The sequence below is a fragment of the Neovison vison genome, chromosome 9, assembly GCF_020171115.1.
Source record: "Neovison vison isolate M4711 chromosome 9, ASM_NN_V1, whole genome shotgun sequence".
Taxonomy (NCBI): domain Eukaryota; kingdom Metazoa; phylum Chordata; class Mammalia; order Carnivora; family Mustelidae; genus Neogale; species Neogale vison.
Window position 1 is genome coordinate 97,018,993 of NC_058099.1, and position 19,161 is coordinate 97,038,153.

The 19,161-nt window shown below is 39.7% G+C and overlaps 1 protein-coding gene across 5 annotated transcripts in view; it reads left to right on the plus strand.

Annotated features, from left to right (window-relative positions):
* Positions 1 to 19,161, plus strand: part of RIC1 (RIC1 homolog, RAB6A GEF complex partner 1) — a 147,431-nt gene that overhangs the window by 105,476 nt on the left and 22,794 nt on the right. For all 5 annotated transcript variants that reach the window (XM_044266007.1, XM_044266009.1, XM_044266010.1 and 2 more), the window contains 7 exons: positions 1,306 to 1,394; positions 8,155 to 8,299; positions 8,932 to 8,980; positions 11,151 to 11,303; positions 12,890 to 13,093; positions 18,144 to 18,182; positions 18,514 to 18,624. In XM_044266007.1, coding sequence (XP_044121942.1) covers positions 1,306 to 1,394; positions 8,155 to 8,299; positions 8,932 to 8,980; positions 11,151 to 11,303; positions 12,890 to 13,093; positions 18,144 to 18,182; positions 18,514 to 18,624 — 790 coding nt within the window. The remainder of the gene's footprint in view (positions 1 to 1,305; positions 1,395 to 8,154; positions 8,300 to 8,931; positions 8,981 to 11,150; positions 11,304 to 12,889; positions 13,094 to 18,143; positions 18,183 to 18,513; positions 18,625 to 19,161) is intronic.

Genomic DNA, 19,161 nt, shown 5'->3' on the forward strand with positions numbered 1-19,161 from the left:
GAGTGGCACAGAGAAGGCGCTCCAGAGTGCTGGAGAGGGTCTCTCTTGAGTATTCAGTATGGAAGATCCAGAAAGAGATCCAAATCAAACATTGTAGGAGAAAAGAATAATAAACCTGAAAAACATAGCCAGAGAAATTTTTCAGAATGAAAGAGAGAGGAAACAGGTTGAAAACCACAGCAGCAGTGAGCTGTGCGGTAAGTTCATGTGGCCTCTTCGTGCAGGTGTTTTACTGAGCCCCAGTCCTGATCCTTAAGAAGAGCTGACCCGGCTGGATGAGGGTCAGAACATTAATGTTAGATTTTGATCGAAAATAGTTCCATAAGCAAAAATGCTATTTTTTATGATCATCATTAGGTCAATTTTGAAATGTAGCTTAGAAGTAATATTATAAAATTTTTGTTTTGGTTTCTGGCTCTTCCTAAAATTGGCACTTGTTAAGATTTCTTAAATGAAATCATTATATATACCACTTTCACAAAATAACATATGCCATGTGTGTAGATACAAAAAATGGTGTTGGGTAGATTACTATCCAGCATGAGAAATAACGCATTACCAGGGCGGATGCAGCCCCGGCTTCCCCCTCTTCTTTATTTATTTAATTTTTTAAATGATTTTGTTTATTTGGCAAAGAGAGACAGGGAAAGTGGGAACACAAGCAGGGGGCGTGGAAGAAGAAGAAACAGGCCTCCCACTGAGCAGGGAGCCCAATATGGGTCTCGATCCAAGGACCCTGGGATCATGACCTGAGCTGAAGGCAGACGCTTAACAACTGAGCCACCCAGGCGCCCCGTCCCCCTCTTATTTAATGTCCCTCCTTCTCCACCAGAGGTGGTGTGTCCATTAGCTCTTTATTGCATTTTTACCACAAATGTATTTACTATGTTTTGAATGTTTTTGAATAGAAGCAGAATTCTACTACATATGTACATCCTGACTGTGTGTTTTAATGCCTGTCGCTGCTGTACTAGACAGCGGTACGAGCAGAGCACAGTTCATGCTTCCTTTCTCTTGCTGGGCACTTCAGGTTGCTGAGGCTGTTGTGCGTTTATACACAGTACTACAGTGACCATTGTGCATGCCTTTTGACAATGTAGACAAGAATATTCCTGGGATATATTTAGAGGGAAATTTTTACTGGGTTACAAATATGCACTTGTTCAGATTTATGAGACTGCAAATCATTTACAAAATGGTTTTAGCCTAGTTTATGCTCTTACCAGCAGAACATAACAGTTCCACAGTAATGCTCTCTATATTTGTATTTCTCTTTTTCATTAAAGGCTTTTTTGTTTTTCGCAGTGGTTCTGTACAGGTTTATACAATAGATAACACCACCGGAGCTATGCTGCTGTCCCATAAACTAGAGCTAACAGCGAAACAGTATCCTGGTGAGTCCTTTTTTTTTCTTTAATTTTTGATGTACAGGTAATGGTGTGGATGGGTAGTGACTGGGGATTTTAAATGATGTGTGCTCTCGGTCAAATACAGTTACCTCTTAACTGTATTTTTCCTGGCCCAGGTACTAGGGTTTCCTGGTACCTAGAAAGGCTCCCAAGGATCCTTCTTTTATTGTTTGATTAGTCTTCTGTGTCCTCACTAGTTTTAGCCTTTATAGCCTTTCTCTGGACTCTGCTCTAGTCTTTTACCTGATTTCATTGGCTTTGTTATTTTATGCCTTCCAGTTCAGTTTATTTATTCAGCAAATACTTATAAAATACCTGCTGTAGGCCAGACATTGTTTTAACTAGTGGATACACATCAGTAAACAAAGCAGTCTTTTTCTGAACTCGGTAGTGAATCTTGAGTGGACCCTCAGACCCTTTGGATTAATTCCAAAGTCTTTGTCATTGAAAGGCTTTTGACCAAAACTAACAGAGAACCCAAGTTGCTGTGGCTTAAATAGGATTTATTTTCTCTGCTAGCAAGAAATCCAAAGGTGAGTTGCCGCTGGCATTTGGTCTTTCCAACATTTGGTCTTTCCTTCATGGCCTCAGCTTCTGAGCTGTAAGCATGACTCCTGTGTTTGAGTCAAGAAGAAAGGAGGAAATAAGGCATATTTGGTTTTTTGATCAGGAAAGCAAAAGGTTTCTCAGCAGCAGCCTCACCTGTTCCAGCCATCTTCCTCCTCATCTGGTTGGTTGCTTTATGTCTCATTAGCTACCTTAGGATTTTCCCAGCCTTTATGGTAGAAGTGTGCAAGGGAGAAAGAGGATGGAAATGGATGTGGCATTAACCAGCCAATGGCGTCTACCGCATGATGTCACGTAGGTCTTTTGCTGAATATTTCTGGCATTATTTCTTAGTTCAGTCAGCCCTTACTGTCTCCATACTTTCACCACAGCACCTCTACGTTAAAAGAAATACCAGACGTTCTGTTTATTAGGTAGTTAGGTCTAAATCCTAGTAGCATTTTCAAAAAGTAATACACGTAAATCGAAAGAAAAATAGTATTTTATTTTAATTCGTAAACACTATTTTTTGCTAATAGGTTGTCTGTGCTTATTGGACACTGTACAGTTTCTCAGAACTTGGAGTCAGATTGGGTACAGTCACCCACATTTCCTGTTCCACGTTGATTTTCACATGACACTTTTTCTACAACAACTCCTAAAAAGCCACCTTCACAAAGATGTAACATCATCAAAATAAATGTAGTCACAGCCTAATATAGCTGTGAACTGCCTGAGCTAATAACTTACATTGTGTCTAACAGATACTATATATCACTCTATTTATTTGATATTGTCTCTTGAAGATTGTCTCATGGTATCCTGGATACCCTGCACACAGACCTAGGAACTGCAGTCTGACTCTTCACCAAACCACCTGCAGATTCTTGAGAGAGGGTCTGTGTATATTGGTCTTTCAAGATACAGCTTAAATGAAATCTCGTTTTATGAACTAGACAGAATACTATTCCCTCCTGTGCCTCCATATATTTTGCATATACTATCTTTCTTATCATTGTTAATGTTTTATTGAACTTACCAACTTACAGGTCTTGTTTTCTGCTAGCTCCAGGGTAGGAATGTAGGATTTTCTATTTGTACCGAGTGAGTTCAGTTTAGTGAGAGGCATAGTTAATGAGTGTGATGAATTAATCAGTATGTTTTTAAGCCAGTGACCTTTGCATGATTGTTTAAACAGGCAGTTAGAATCTCATTACTATGTTTTATGAGTTTGATACTATACTTTGTTCTGTATGTGCATTAATAATTGGGACCCTTTACAGACTGTGTTCTGTTCCTCTCCCAAATTTAGATATGCTCCTGTATTAAGAATAATATGCTCATTAGAGGGTATTATGCTAAGTGAAATAAGTCATCAAAGAAAGACAATTATCATATGCTCTGTCTGATATGAGGAATTTGAGGGGCGGGGCGGGGGAATACAAGGGGTAGGGATGGAAAAAATGAAACGATGGGATCGGGAGGGAGACAAACCATAAGAGACTCTTAATCTCACAAAACAAACTGAGGGTTGCTTGGGGGAGGGAGGAAAGGGATAGGGTGGCTGGGTGATGGACATTAGGGAGGGCATGTGCTATGGTGAGTGCCGTGAAGTGTGTAAACCTGATGATTCACAGACCTGTGCCCCTGGGGCAAATAATACATTATATCTTAATTAAAAATGAAGAAAAAAAAGAATAATTGCTGTATAACTATACAAAATTCTCTGTTTGGGTCAGAAAAAAATGTCAAAAAAATTGAGGACACCCATCTAAATATAATCCAATAATAATTCTCATGAGCCTCAAGGAGGAAGCTAAGGTATCTCACGTCAGAATCTCAGGAAACATTTAATACATAACTGTTAATGTCGACTTAGTACTACCCACATCTATACCAGTATTTTTCCCCATCGTGTCCTTTTAACATCTCACATCTTCCACTTGAGACCATTTCCTATCTGCAGTACGTCCTTCAGAATTTTCTCTAGTGAAGTTTTTTTATGATGGTAAACTTAATTTTGGGGGGAAGGGGTGGGGTCTGAAGATGTATTTATTTTGCCCCTGTAATTTAATTATGGTTTAACTTGTTATACCATTTTAGATGGACAGTTACTATGTGTACATTGAAGTTGTTCAGGTACCATCCAGTTTGACTATTGCTCTTGGGATCTCTGATCAAGTTGTGTTTCCTTTTCAGGAGATTGAGTTTCTCTTTGTTTACTTTTAAGATTTTTTCTTTGTCTTTGGGATAGTTTCACTGTGATTTGGAAGGTGAAGACTTTTCTAATTTTTTTTCCTTTCTTTTTTTTTTTTAAATCTTGTTTGAGATTCAGGCATTCTGGATCTGAGAATTCATATTGTCCAGCTGTTCTGGAAGATACTCAGCCATTATTTCTCTGCATATTGCCTCTTATTTAATCTCTTTTTCTGGAAGTTTAATCAGACTTGCATTGTACTGTTTACAGGTTTGGTTTTTTTGTTTTGTTTTGTTTTGTTTTATTTATTTATTTATTTATTTATTTATTTATTTTTTTGACCGAGATCACAAGCCAGCAGAGAGGCAGGCAGAGAGAGAGGAGGAAGCAGGCTCCCTGCTGAGCAGAGACTCCCGATGTGGGGCTCAATCCCAGGACCCTGGGATCATGACCCGAGCTGAAGGCAGAGGCTTTAACCCCCTGAGCCACCCAGGCACCCCTATTTACAGGTTTCTTTTCTTTTTTTTTTTTTTTTTAAAGATTTTGTTTATTTATTTGATAGACAGATTACATGTAGGCAGAGAGAGAGGAGGAAGCAGGCTCCCCGCCGAGCAGAGAGCCCAATGCGGGGCTCTATCCCAGGACCCTGAGATCATGACCTGAGCCGAAGGCAGCGGCTTAACCCACTGAGCCACCCAGGTGCCCCTATTTACAGGTTTCTTAACCTGCCTTTTAACATTTTTCATTTTTTTGTTTCTCTGGACTAGGTTCTAGAAAATTTTTCCCTGTCTTCTGGTACATGTGTTCTCTTCATTTATGTTTAGTATTCTTCTTCATCTGTCCATTTTAATTACTGTATTTTTTATTTCCAGAGTGTTTACTTAGCTTTCTAATCTGTATGCATCCTGCTCCTAGTTTCATTATTCTTTTATTTCTTTAGGTATTAAAAAATGGTTTTTATATTCTTTGTTAGTCTCAGTATTTGAAACCTTTCTTTCTGAGTTTGGGTTCTCATGAATTTGTTTATATATTTTGGGATTTTTTTTTTTTTTTTTTTTTTTTTTTTACTGAGAGCTGTTTAATTTCCTTCAGATTTATTTATTTGAATGCTTTGTGACCTAAATTGAATTTGAGTTCTTCTGAAGAGGATTTATGTGTGTTTAGGGCAAGTTATGTGGGAGTACTACATCAGTCTGGAATCCTTTGCATTATATTCTCTATTTGTAATTTTCTTTGAGTCATACAAGTTACATAAATTACATATGAGAGTGAGGACTGACTTGTTTCAGATTCCCGGGGACTTTATTTTCCATTCATGGAAAAAACATGGAAGTATCCTTTGCTATTTCTTTACCTTCCACATGGTAGAGTTTATTTCTCATTCTTCCTTATACCATGAATGTAGCCTTCTGTAGCCCCACCCATTAGGTGGTGTCTTCTCTTAGCTACCCTGCCTTGGTCAAGCTCTGAGCTTGCTCTCTGCTCTGTCACGTGCTATGAGTCATCAGAAATAGAAGTCAGGGCTTCCAGGGTTTGGCAGAAAATTTCAGGGCACAAGCACTTTGTACACTTACTTACCTCTCAGCAATTTTAGTCGTTTGAGGTGTTTAAGTATTCTAAGATTTTTTTTTTTTCTTTGACAGACGGAGATCACAAGTAGGCAGAGAGGCAGGCGGCGGGCAGGGGGTGGTGGGAAGCAGGCTCCCCGCAGAGCAGAGAGCCCAGTGCGGGGCTCGATCCCAGGACCCTGGGATCATGACCTGAGCCAAAGGCAGAGGCTCTAACCCACTGAGCCACCCAGGTGCCCCATGGTTTCTTTTTTTAATCCATACTTAGTTTTCCTGCCCAGTATTAAACTAATTGAAATTAAAAAACAATAATAATAATAACACCTTATTTCTTTAGTTGCGTGGTCACGTTTACGTGTTTAGTAGTCACATGTAGCTGCGGGCTGCCTCTTAGACCAAGCAGGTGGGCAGGTGGGAAGTCATTGCCGCAGGAAGTGCTCCCGGCTGCTTCTGTTGGGCAGCACTGCGCGTGGTTCTTGAGATCGTTCTTCCTTCTCGGGCTCGCGGATGCCATTTCTCCCTTTGGTGACCTGCCAACTCTCACTCCCGGGGTCTTTGTTGTGAGAGAATTCTGCCAGCTTCAATTACGTAGGCCGTAAACCTGCTTACTACGGGAGGCTTGTAGAAGGACTGAACATCTGAAGCAGGGATGAGTTTGCTCGCTTCCTTCAGGCAGCGCCGGCTGAGTTTAACCAGCCACGGTGACTGCGAGTCCTTCTGTCATGCTGCATCTTCCCTTTGGACTCTCCGACTTCATGCTGGTCTCAGACGCTTTGTCTTCCTAGAGGATGTCAGTCCCCAACTCCTTTGTCATTGCTGGGGCTCACCCCAGCCTTCCATCCCTGTAATTCTAGCCTTTCTCCCCTCCCTGCTTCCAGCCCTTTACTCTCAGCTCAGGTACTAACCAATCTCACAGGAGGTTTTCTCCTTTCTTTAGGCTTCTGGAACTTTTTCTTTCTTGTAAGCTCAGCTCTATAACTAAATGTCTGGGTTATTTTTTAAATATTTTTCTCAATACACAGATTATATCACAGTCTATGTTCATTGTAGGTTGTTACCACCTAGATAAATTTTCCGTAGTCCTGACGCATGAAGATTAAGTTTACCACCACTGATATTTTATTATGGATCTCTGCAACTAGATTTTAATGTGTGCATAATGCTTGGAAAGTGGGTATGCATATATGTGCATGCATATGTATATTTCATGTGGGGTAGTAAGTATACTGTTCATAACCTCCGCTTTTCAGTTAACATTAACATCCTTCTATGATAGTGAAAACCCATGTTTTTTTCCTTGCACATGGAATTGCATTCATTTGTAAACTTCAGTTTGATTTTGTGCTTCTTCTTGGTATGTGTGTGTATATGTATTTATTTTGAATTTTTATTTATTAGAACACATGTGCGTGAGCTGGGGGGAGAGGCAAATGGGGAGCGAAAGCAGGCTAAGCGGTGAGCCCGATGTGGAGCTCGATCCCAGGACCCTGGGAGCATGACCTGAGCTGAAGGCAGACATTTCACTGACTGAGCTCCCCCTCCAGTTGCCCCCTTGGTTTGTTTTTAAATTTCTCCCCTGGACAAGTGTAAAGTATAGTAATAAGATGTGATGTTTCTTATGTATATTCCCATTTATTTTTCATCTGCCTGAATAACCTGGCTATTCACTATGGTGGGGAGTGCTAAAGTGAGGTTGTCTTCTGTAGACAAAAACCTATATACTTCCTCTTTGTAGTAAATCCTCTGTATTTTATAGCAGAAATGTATTACTACTGCAAATGAAAAGAATTTGAAACAAAGTGATATAGCTGGTTTTGAATTGCTGACAGGAAATACTAGCATGTTTCATTTAACTCTGCAGTAGGGAAACTTGGCTTTTACTACACAGTGAAATTACGGGATTGAAAGAACAATTACTATTAGTCAAAAGATGATATGAGCACCTGAAGTCCTCAAGCTGGAGTTTACCTACGTAATTCTAATAGAAGATTAAATTTCAGTTTGTTTTAACTTGGATTCCTTGAGTGGGGAGCATGAAGATCATGGTAGGACATTATTTTACATTTTAAAACACCTGCTTTGCAAACTACTTTGACATTTAGTGTTGGATGATTCAGGGGAAGCATTATCCCCATTTTACAGAAGCTGAACTGACCAAAGCCAAAGACTTTTAAAATGACACAATTATAGTTATCCAGGCTGATAGTGGCCCCAAATGGTTCTCATTTCTTTTAAATTTCTTGGCAGCCGAGTTTGTTCTGCTTCAGTCAAGGCTAATGTGACCTTTTGTGACCTTAAATGAGTGGGATTCATCTCATTATTTGGAGGAGACATATCTTTCTGTTCATTTTCAATTTGAAAAAATACAGACTGTAAAAAATACTGTTTCTGAAGGAATCATTTATTTTTAACTCTTCTCACAATTTCTTAACAGATATTTGGAACAAAACAGGAGCTGTTAAGTTAGTCAGATGGTCCCCTGACAACAGTGTTGTGACGGTGACCTGGGAGAGCGGAGGCCTCTCTCTGTGGAGTGTGTTTGGAGCCCAGCTGATCTGTACGCTTGGAGGCGATTTTGCGTGAGTGAATAAAGACAAGTTCTAGATAAAATAACTCCGTTATCTCCCAGAAAATACACATACACAGAAATTTTTTGTTATACAGCTATCCTGCCTTATTTGATGCTTAACCCCAAGACAATTTGTAAGGTTCAGAATGTGCTGATTCTCTAAACATCCATCCTTTTAAAACTCATTGTTCATTCCGTAAAATGCATTTGTTTATTGAATCCTTGCTGTATAAATGGTAGCATGTTAGATTTGAGGCTAAATCACATACAGTTTTGCCTTTCAAGTAGCTTATAATCTAATAAGAGCAATAAGCCATGTACATAAGTCACTAGTGGGAAATAGAATATTGCATTATCTTGCTGGGTTGATATCTCTTCCCACTCCTTATGGTGCTGTGAACCTCAGTCCTGACAAAATGAATACCCTTTCCCAAACTGCGTGATTCTGTCGAGAATCATGGACCTAAAAGACTATGTGTAGGTGATACACTTAGATCTATCAACCAGCAGTCTCGTGTTTCATGCATTATTATCTGTTTCTGTTTTTAAAGGAAAAAAATCAATTTGAGTTTTTAAAAACTTAAAGCCAAATATTATATGTAATAGAAGACGTTTTTTAATTGAGTTTCTGTTCTATTTCAGCTATAGATCTGATGGTACCAAAAAAGATCCTCTTAAGATCAACTCTATGGTAAGTACTTTCTATAAAATATTGGCATCGTGTGGGGCGCCTGGCTGGCTCAGTTGGTTGCGCATCCAGCTCTTGATCTCAGCTCGGGTCTTGATCTCTGGGTCTCTGAGTTCAAGCCCAGCACTGGGCTCTAAGCTTGGCATGGACCTACTTTAAAAAAGTGTGTGTGTATTTCTGTAGTATGAGAAACTTTGATTTTACTTCTGCCTTTTTTTTTTTTCTCTTCTTGGCCTGATAAAAATTACAAAACTATTTTAATTTTAGCAGACTCTTCTACAGTTCTTGCTTTGCTGTCCAGTTTTCAGTATGTACTTGCTTTTAGTTTTGCTTATATGTCTAGCAAGCCCCTGTTATCTTTGTGAACATAGTGACTATTCAAATCAGGCCTTTGGTTTTCCAGACATACTTCCAGAGCTAGTGACTCACTAGCATCCACTTCTCATGGCCTTCTTTCTTTTACATGATGTGAACTGCTCATTGGGTATTTTTCCACGAGGGCTTGGAATTATTTGAGCATATTTTTAAAACTTTTCCTGTAGATACCTGTCAGGAGAATTGAAGTCAATGTTGTCAGTATTTTTATTACATATTTTTAAGAGTTTCTGTAGAAAACAGTGAAGTGTAATCCCTGTCTTTACGTAAGAACATTTTCTTATTGTAGCCCTTCTGTGCGTCATCTTTGTGAAGTGAGTGGCTGTGAGGTTTACTCATTGTCCTTCTTCCTTTGCTCCACAGAGGAAGGCATTTTCTGATCTTGGGTTTCTTGAAGAACAAAAACCACCATGGTTGTCTTGGTAGTGGTTCTCAGCACCACCAAGGACCCTACTTGCTGTCTCTCTCCACCTCCATATTTTAAAATAAGTTTTTGAATAAATTATTTCTATAACTGCCCATCAGTGCTTCTGAATGGCACATAACAACCAGTGTTGTTAGCCTCACTAAGTTGGTATTTTAATCACAAACTAAGAATGTAAGCATTTCAGTTAACTGTTTAACTTTTATTGTGGGAGAGCAAGACTTCTATGAAGCTTTTGAAATTTAGCAACAATTTATTTTCCCTCTACTATTTTCTTGACCTTGTAGATTGTGAATTACTAACCTTTAAAACAAAAACAAAAAACTTGGCCCTGGAGAGTTTATTTGAACCTTCTTATTTTATAAAGGTCACGTATATACCCAGAGAAAACCAAATAACTTAGCCAAGGTTCTACAGCAGAGTGGGGCCAGGCTGGAATGAAAATGTAGTCTTGTAACTTCCATTGGTGTGTTCTTTGCTCTATACAAGACTGCATCTGTTTTGGGTGCTGCTTTGTCAAGTTTCAGCTGGGTCACACGGGTGGGGGGTCTTCCTCTGTAAGGAATTTCTTTGTATTTGAGAGGCAGTTAAATTAATGGACAAGGTAAAGAGAGCAGTGGGCATTTCTTGGGATTTGGGGTGAAGATTGAGATGTAGAATCTGTAGACGCAGACTCGGGAGTCCTTGTGCAGGAGCTGCCCTCTTTACAGGAAGGCCAGGAGGAAAGGGCTCTTTTGTACTTTGATGAGAAATGCCCTCCCGGGGCCTCATATTCCATCCATACCCCTTCTGTAACATTAGTGGCAGGTGACGGCTGGGACGACCCATAAGGCAAGATATCCGCACAGGCACGGTGCGAGAGGGAGCGGGACCTGGGACACAGAGGAAAAGGGGCAGCTGAGTGATTGCAGACAGGAAGCCGGGTTGAACCATCCAGGACGATGATGAGCAGGTTGGGGTGGTGCTGGTGACCTCCAGGCTCCTGCTGTCTGGGCGCATGCTGACTCTCCCACCAGCTGGCCCAGACTCCCCCAGCAAGCGGTTTAATCCTTCAGAACCTCTGATTGCTCACTTAAGTGATGACAACACCGACCTCACCACAACAGACTTGCTTTGCATAAAACACACACACACACACACACACACACACACACACACACACACACACCCACCCACCCCCCCCCCCAACCCCCTCCAGGTAGAGAGCTGTGATAGCGGATTCCACTGGAGAGGGCTATGTAGCTTCTCATGGTTTCTCCAGCCTTTAGAAGTCACTGGTAAGGCTCTTGTTGGCTGTTTCGGGATTTGAATATTTGAAGCTAGGAAAGGATAACTAACTTCATTGCCCTGATTTTTCTTCCCGTTCTCTCCAAGAGCTGGGGTGCAGAAGGCTATCACCTCTGGGTGGTCAGCGGCTTTGGTGCTCACAACACTGGAATGGAGTCTGATTCCAAGAGTGTAGTTAAACAGCCTGGCCTTCTGCTGTTTCAGTTCATCAAGAGTGTACTCACTGTAAACCCCTGTATGGTAAGTTTTTTAAAGTACAACTGTTTACTTTTAGTGGCCTTCATAGTAGACTATCAGATTTGTCTAAAATTGGTGGATTATTTTCTTTCTTGTTTATTTTTGTGATTTTTGTATTTCTTTTTAATAATTTATAGAAAAATTTTACTTCTCAGCAGCTTTTGGTTTTTGTTTTTTTAAATAGGATCACAAGCACTTTGAGGGAAAGCAGTGTTTACAGATTTACTTGACTAACTTAGTCTCTATTTAAATAGAATTTCCCAAAGTGTGCTCCACAAGGCACTACTTAGAAGAATCGGTAGCATAAACACAGGATAAGGGAAATTTCTGTTGTCATATAAGCGAAATAAAGAAGCTAAGGCTGCAGAAATTTCCTTATTGTAGGACTCCAGGGTCTTTAATATGCCTAATGTGAATCATAAAAGCCCAGGAGCTGGTATATGAAAAACAGTGTGCCAAGCTTATTTAACTATGAATTTTTAGGGAGTGATTTAAAGAAAGTATGCCTAGAAACCTTATTTGGGAAACACTGCCCCAAATTATAATTTAAACTCCTCATGTTTTATCATTCTGGAACAATATACTAATATTATCTATTGTTAATATGTAACAGTATGTGTTACATGTCAGAAGCATATACCTTAATATCTGCCACCAATCGGTTTTTAAATATTTGGTACAACCAGTTTCTAATTAAAATTTGTAATTACAATCCATTGAGAAAGAATATGCCAGTAGCCTGGATCTGAGACTTCATGACTCTAGAGGAAGAATAAGGATCCGCAGAAGAACACGAGCACAGTAATTCTTCCTCCCTCCCCATCCCAAATTATAATGTAAAGGCAGATTTTATGAGTTTTCTGTCAAGACGACATTTGGGCTGCCATGGAAAAATGAGGGGCTTTGGTGCCCTTCTGTCTGATGGAATGAATGGTCAGTGAATAAAGTGCCCACAGTTAGTGCTGACCTTCTATCTGAAAACCAGGGCATCATCACTAAGAGGAGAAATTGTTTTATTTGTCTGAATGTTCTCAGAGCCCATCTCAGTCCTTGGCACTAACCAGGCATTTACCCAAGTGAGTATTGAGTTGCTTTGATCCAGGACCACTGACTGGGGCTACTCTGCCTCCTCCCCATGGTTTAAAAGATCCTTGGCGTCCAGTATCCCCATTCGTAATCCTCCGCTTCTTGCCATGAGCACAGGGTGAACACACACACACAAACAGTTTGCCCAGATAATGTTTTCTTATCATTATCACACCATAATGTGAGGTATTTTATGTGAAACTCATTTGTAACCTGTAGATAATGAGTAGTTCTGTTCAGTTTTCAGATGGAGAATCTCTCATAGCATTGCCATTTTGCAGTAATAATGAAGATACTGCTATAGTCATTGTAGACTGGGTCGCATTTTGGCATCTGTGATAAAACAGACTTCAACAAAAGTTTTGTTTGCCCTGGGAAGTAATCATTAAACTGTTGCCTGTTCCCTGTAAATGTAACAGTGCACGGGATCATTATGTGGTCTTGTCTGCGAGTAAAATCGACGGTGAGATACATGTCCTCTGCTTCCTTTCTTCCTCCTGTAGAGTAACCAGGAGCAAGTGCTGCTTCAGGGGGAGGACCGATTGTACTTGAACTGCGGCGAGGCCTCGCAAATGCAGAGTGCCAGGGGTTCCTCAGCACACTCTGAGCGCAAGGCTGGTGGGGGCAGGAGCCCCTTTGCAGACAGCGGTTTGGAGTCTCAGGGTTTAAGCTCTTTGCTTGGACATCGGCATTGGCATGTGGTACAGGTAAGTCTCAGCTGCTCACTGTTGACTTAGTCCTTGGGGGACTAGCACCTGGAGCGGAGTTACAGATTTCTTCTGTTGCTTTAGAAAACTGAGAAACTTTTTAACCTTTTTGACTGTCACCTCTCTCTTCTGTTTTTCTGTCTTCTTGTGTTCCTTTCTTGCCTCTGACGTAGCGCAGATCCCCACCTGCTTTAAGCCTGCTAGTCCAAAAACTGCAAGTTTATGCTTTTCCCTCTGAACGAGCACAACTTTGTACTACTTCTGTTGCCCCCCCCCCCGCCCCGTTTTGGTACAAATTTAGCTCTGTGGATTGGCACAGGCAAAAGTGTAGTGATTTCATGGAAAGTGACAGTGTCAGCTAGGACCCTGAACAGCTGACCTTGTAGTACTAGTGGGTACATGTTGAGGTTAGCTGCCTGACTTTAAAGCCAAATTGCAGACTTGAGGTCACACTCTAGAACCTTATTATTAATAATTTTATTATTACAAAAAATCTTGTTCCAAGTCACTTACTCATTCTGGTATAACTTTTAAATTAGCAGTTTCTTTTAATAATTCTGATCAATTGGCATTTAACGTGGACATCAATTCTGAATTTTGATACCAAATAAAACTAATTTGGGTAAATCAATAAATTGAAGTTTCTTGAGAGAAACTTTCATACGCAATTGTAGGATTTCTGAGTGTGTCTTCCTTCCCCCCCCCCCGATACCCAAGTGCCTTAGGTATGTCTGAGCCTGCTCTTGCATTGGTTTATTTTCACTGGGTTCTGTCTCCACAATTCTTGACCCTCCCTTCTCCGTTCTGTGCTGTTACTTTATTAGCTCACTCAGCTCCCGTGTTAGTTTTAGTTGACTTGGAGTGGAGATGATGAGAGACACACACGGTCAGTATGTGAAACGTTGAAAGAGGAGTGTCTCTCGCACTGATGTGGGGTACACCCGAAGAGAATGTATCTGACATTAATAAATTCATAAAATCAGACTGTGCGTACCATTTGATAAGTAGTAACAGTTATGAAATAAAACTGCCTCGGCTGCCTCCTTGACTAAAATTTTCCACTGCTCCCTTCTCTCCTATAGCCATTCCTCTGCTATTTTCATTTCCCCATACTTTGAACTATTCATTCTACACTGACCTAGCATCAATGCCAGTTCTGCCTAGCCAGGTCTGTGTGGCCAGAGCCAAGTAGAGCAGAGGATCAAAGAAGGTAGGTCTGGAACTCAAAAATCCATCAGGCAATAACAAAAATCTAATTTCCTTCCAGCTCAAAAATTCTGTGATTCTGTGATTCTTAGCCATCACTGAAGTATCCTATACTAGTAGCGTATCACACTGAGTTTACCACCTTAGACAAAGTAGGTACAAGCAAGATTCTTTCATGGTTTTGTTCTTTAGATATTGGAATTATTCAGAAGGATGAACTTGTTTGACTCGAGCTTAACCTAGTTTTTTCCTTTCCCTAAAACTAATAAAAATAATGTCAGAGCTGTATAACAGTTAAGTTATAATAGACTCATAGAATTTTTGGAGCTGGAAGGACCATAGAGAACATGTAGTCCAACTGGATTTGTTACATTGAGGAAACTGAGGCTCAGAGAAGTTAGGTGACTTGCCCAAGGGCACATTGGAGAGCAGTGTCCTGCTTAAGAAGTGTCAGACTTATCCTTACTCTAAGTAAAGTAACAGTCTAACAAGTTGTAAAACTTCTAGGTATTAAGTGTTGAATCATGTAATGTACTGTTGACATTGAGCTAAGACCTAGAATGTGCCCACTGAAATAGACAATGTTTCATTACAGTTTGCCCTGTACTTTGTTTGCTGGCACACCAACCAGATGCATCAGTGCGGCATCGTGGGAGTGTTTTGGTTTGGTGGTTTACAGTGTCTCTGCAATGCTAATGCTTTACCTTCTGGGTCTTAACCATTAGTAATGATTCCCTGAAGAAACACGGGTGCCTGTTTAATTTTTCCTTCAACATACACTCTTGTCTGGGATAAATGCCCACATCCTCCGTCAAAGTGACTTTGTTTACGCGACTTATATTTTCTGTTCTTACACAGCTTAGAGTTCATCAAATAAGCTCCAACTAATTCTGCTTCTCTTGTCTGTTCCTCATCTAGACAACAGGATTTTTCGTTCGTTTAGACCTACCTTACACTTGTTAGTTTCCTGATCAGAAGATTCCATGTTAAATATGTTTCTTTCTTTTAACTTAATACACATACTTACTTGTCAGCAGCAGGGTTGGTAGCTGCTGGTAGAAGTGGTGGGGTGTGTGTGTGTGTGTGTGTGTGTTTAAATTTAGTTTTCCTAGCTACAGATTTTAAAAATTTCAAAAGTAGTTTGACAAGCAGAACACAAATAATGTGGAATTCTAACAACACGCTCCTGCTTGCACTGCCATTTAACACTCAGAACTTCGTATGATACAGACATTCCTTACAAACATTACAAGCATAAATCATTATCATCCACTGTTCTGAAATGTTGGTTTTATAGTTTAACTGGCTAACCATTTGGGAAAAAATAGGCTTACACAATATGCTAAGGCTGTCAACAGAGGATTGTAAAGACTCTTTCGTTTATAAATGATTGGCAGACCTTCGGAGGACCGTCTCAGATGCATCAGATGCGGGGTTTGGCACAGGGCTGGTGTGCTGGGAGAACGGCTCTCTCAGTCTCACAGCAACGGACAGAAGCGGTCTAGGTAGGAGCCAGGGTTTTAGCAAAATGACTTGAAGGGGGAAAAAAGGTAGATTGAGGTTTTTTAAGAGGCTGAGGAATCCTAAGATGTTGAGAGTGGAGATTCTGTACCTTAGCACTCAGGCTCCCAGTGGCGTGACGTGGTGTGACTTTTGTGCCCTGAGTGTGCAGTCCTGGCCTGACTTCTTCATGATTCATGAGCTGCTTCTTGCCTTACTTCTGCCATTTCCTGTTCTCAGTGTAAGGGGCAGAGCTCAAAGCTCAGGTGACACGTAGATCCATAAATGTGACCTACTAGGGAAAATGAATGTTTCATTTTCACTTTTCATTTCATAGCATCTTCAGACACAACTGTATCAGAAGTAAAGCTTCATTTTAAACTTAAACTCAAGCTTTGAAAATAAATCATTTGTAGTTTGTGGCACTTCCTACATTTTGGGGGTTAAAAGAATAAAAACTTTTTTTGCTTATAGATACTCATTAGAGTGTAGACCGTTTGATAAAACTCTACCTTGGTGCCATGCTGAGGAACCCTTCAAGCTGGAATCCGCGTTGGCATTGGGATCCCAGCTCACACTTTACCCAGCCTCGTTTCTTAAATACTTAGGAAACACCAGGGTCAGAGGAAGTGGGAGTTTTTCGCGTTCTGGATGGCTGGCTCAGTTATACTCCAGGGACATCCTTCTTCAAGTGACTACTTTGATTTTCTTCATCCAAACAGAGAATTCACTTAACAGACTCACACAAAACTACTTTGAGCTCTTCTGTCCCCGCCTGATCATTCCCTCAGATTTCCAGGCTTCCGAACCGACGCCGCCCGTCCCGGGACTTTAGTAACTGGCCTGTGTGGTGCAGTGAATCTGTTAAGATAGGAGTTAAGCCTTTTTCAAGCATATATCATGGCACCATTACCCTTAATTCTGCAGGGTAGGGTTCTACAAACTGGCACTAGGATTGAGAACTTCTAATAACAGAACCAAAAGCTGTTACTTTATTTGGATTTTAGGCTGACTTACTAGATAATAAGTGAAGTCTAACAGCTTTATGAGTAAATTTTATCAAGGTTAATACAGATATTTTTAGCATATTACTTTTAATTCGATTTTAGTTTTGTCTTCACATTACACAAAGAATCTTATTGGATTTGATTGCGTTGTACTGGATTTTTAATTTGGCTTTCCTTTTTAAAAAATATGTAATACGTGGAGTACAATGAAAATGAATTCAAATAAATTGAGTTTCTCTTATTCCAGGAATAGAAGATTTTTTCCCTTTTTCTGTCTGTTGTTCTGATAATTTTCATGCCATACTCCCCATGTGCTCATAAAATCTGCTTAATCAGTAGGCTAGAGAATTCAGTCTCAGTAAAGCTAGAATTTTCTTTATCTATGTTAATATCTTATGGAAGAATCTTTTAAACTTAAAATTCTTGCTAGAGTGATACAAAGATACCATGTGCAGAGATGTAAGACAGATGACACAGGAGGAAGGTGTTTTTCCTACTTCCATTGCAGATTAATTGTTACTATCTGTAATTCAAAGTTGTTACAGATGAATAGGTTAAATACCTCAGTAAAAAAAGAGTAGCTTAGACAGATGCCTACCTGTGTATGGATGTTTAGAGAGAGAATAAAGACTAACCAATGGAGCAATGGATAGAACAGAATTTCATTTTTTTATTTTGTACATTTTTTTAAAGGTTTTTTTATTTATTTGACAGACAAAGATCACAAGTAGGCTGAGAGAGACAGAGAAGGAAGCAGGTTCCCAGCTGAGCAGAGAGCCCGATGCAGGGCTCAATCCCAGGACCATGAGATCATGACCTGAGCCGAAGGCAGAGGCTTTAACCCATTGAGCCACCCAGGCACCCCAATTTTGTACATTTTTATATTGCTTAAATTTTATAAGCAGTGTTTTGCTATTTTGGTCAGAAGACATAAAAGTAATAAAAATACCTCCCATTAAAAAGCAAAAACAAAACTCTTGCTGAGGCCCTCAAACTCTTCATTTTAACAGTTCCTGCTTGCCCTTGTGGCTGGTTCTCTCAGTCTGTTTGTATGGCATATTCAGTATTTAAAATAAACAAAAACAGTGTAGAGAAAAAGCAATGTAGGAAAGCCTAATCTAGCCACCCATAATGAAATGGTGAAGACAGGAGATGTGAAATATGGACTGGTATTTCAGAGTAAATTCCAAATACTCTGCTAGTAATACCCACTATTCGGGAACACTTTAAACGTTGTACAGGAAAGTGAATATCATATTGTGATGTTAATGCTTTAAGTGCTTTAAGTTTAAATATGTTGCAGGAGTCTTACCAAATTGATGTATTATTTTCTGTAGATTTCCAACACCTATCTAGAGAGCAATTGGCCTATACGGGTGAGTTACTTGTTATTTTGTTGGGGTTAATTTTTATTGGATAGTATTTGCTGCAGGAGGCATTCTGGGAATTGAGCCTTTTTGCAGTGGGCGTGTTGTTAATAAAATTTTAATACTTGATCCCTTGTACATTGTTAACGTATTAACATCAGTAATTTGATGAAATGTAACTTGTGTATAAATATTCAGATTTTTTAATTTAGCACTTTCATTAAATTCACTTAGCAAACATTTATTAACAGTCTATTTGCGTGACACAATAATGCTAAGTTCTTTATATTTAAGTATATACATTTGCAAGGAAGAGTTCTTAATTTTTTCTTTGAATTAGTTTTCAGCTATTGATAAACTTGGACAGAATATTGCTGTGGTTGGCAAGTTTGGTTTTGCACATTACTCTTTACTCACCAAAAAATGGAAACTTTTTGGAAACATTACCCAGGTTAGTCTTTTTGAAATTAAAAACTGATTTCTCAGAATATAAGTGCACTACCATATGAAATAACTCTAAAGTAAGCCACTAGTCATTAAAAAATAATACCAAATATTAAAAAATGGTGTTGGATTACATCTAAGGTCAGTTCTAATGAAGTACTTCATAAAGGATTTTGTATTGAGAAGATTGGTTTGTTTTTAACTGGAGGATTTACTCTTCCATATTGAGTTCATCAGATGTGGTCAATCAACTTCCACTGAATTTGAGATCATTTCCCGCTTGTTTGTATATGATGTGAAGTTGTGGGTAGCACAGAAACATGTGCAGTTGGATTTTGCAAGAATCAAATAGGAAAAGACAAGGATTAATGTGTAGTGGCAGCCTGCGGGGCACTTCAGGGGCCTCACTGACCTTCACCACCCAGAGAAGGCACAGTTGTTACCCTTTTATAAGCGAGAAACCAGGATTCAGAGTCTAGCAGCTGGTAAGTTGTAAAGCAGGATTTTAAACCAAAGTCTGTTGAATAAGGGAATAATGGTGCTA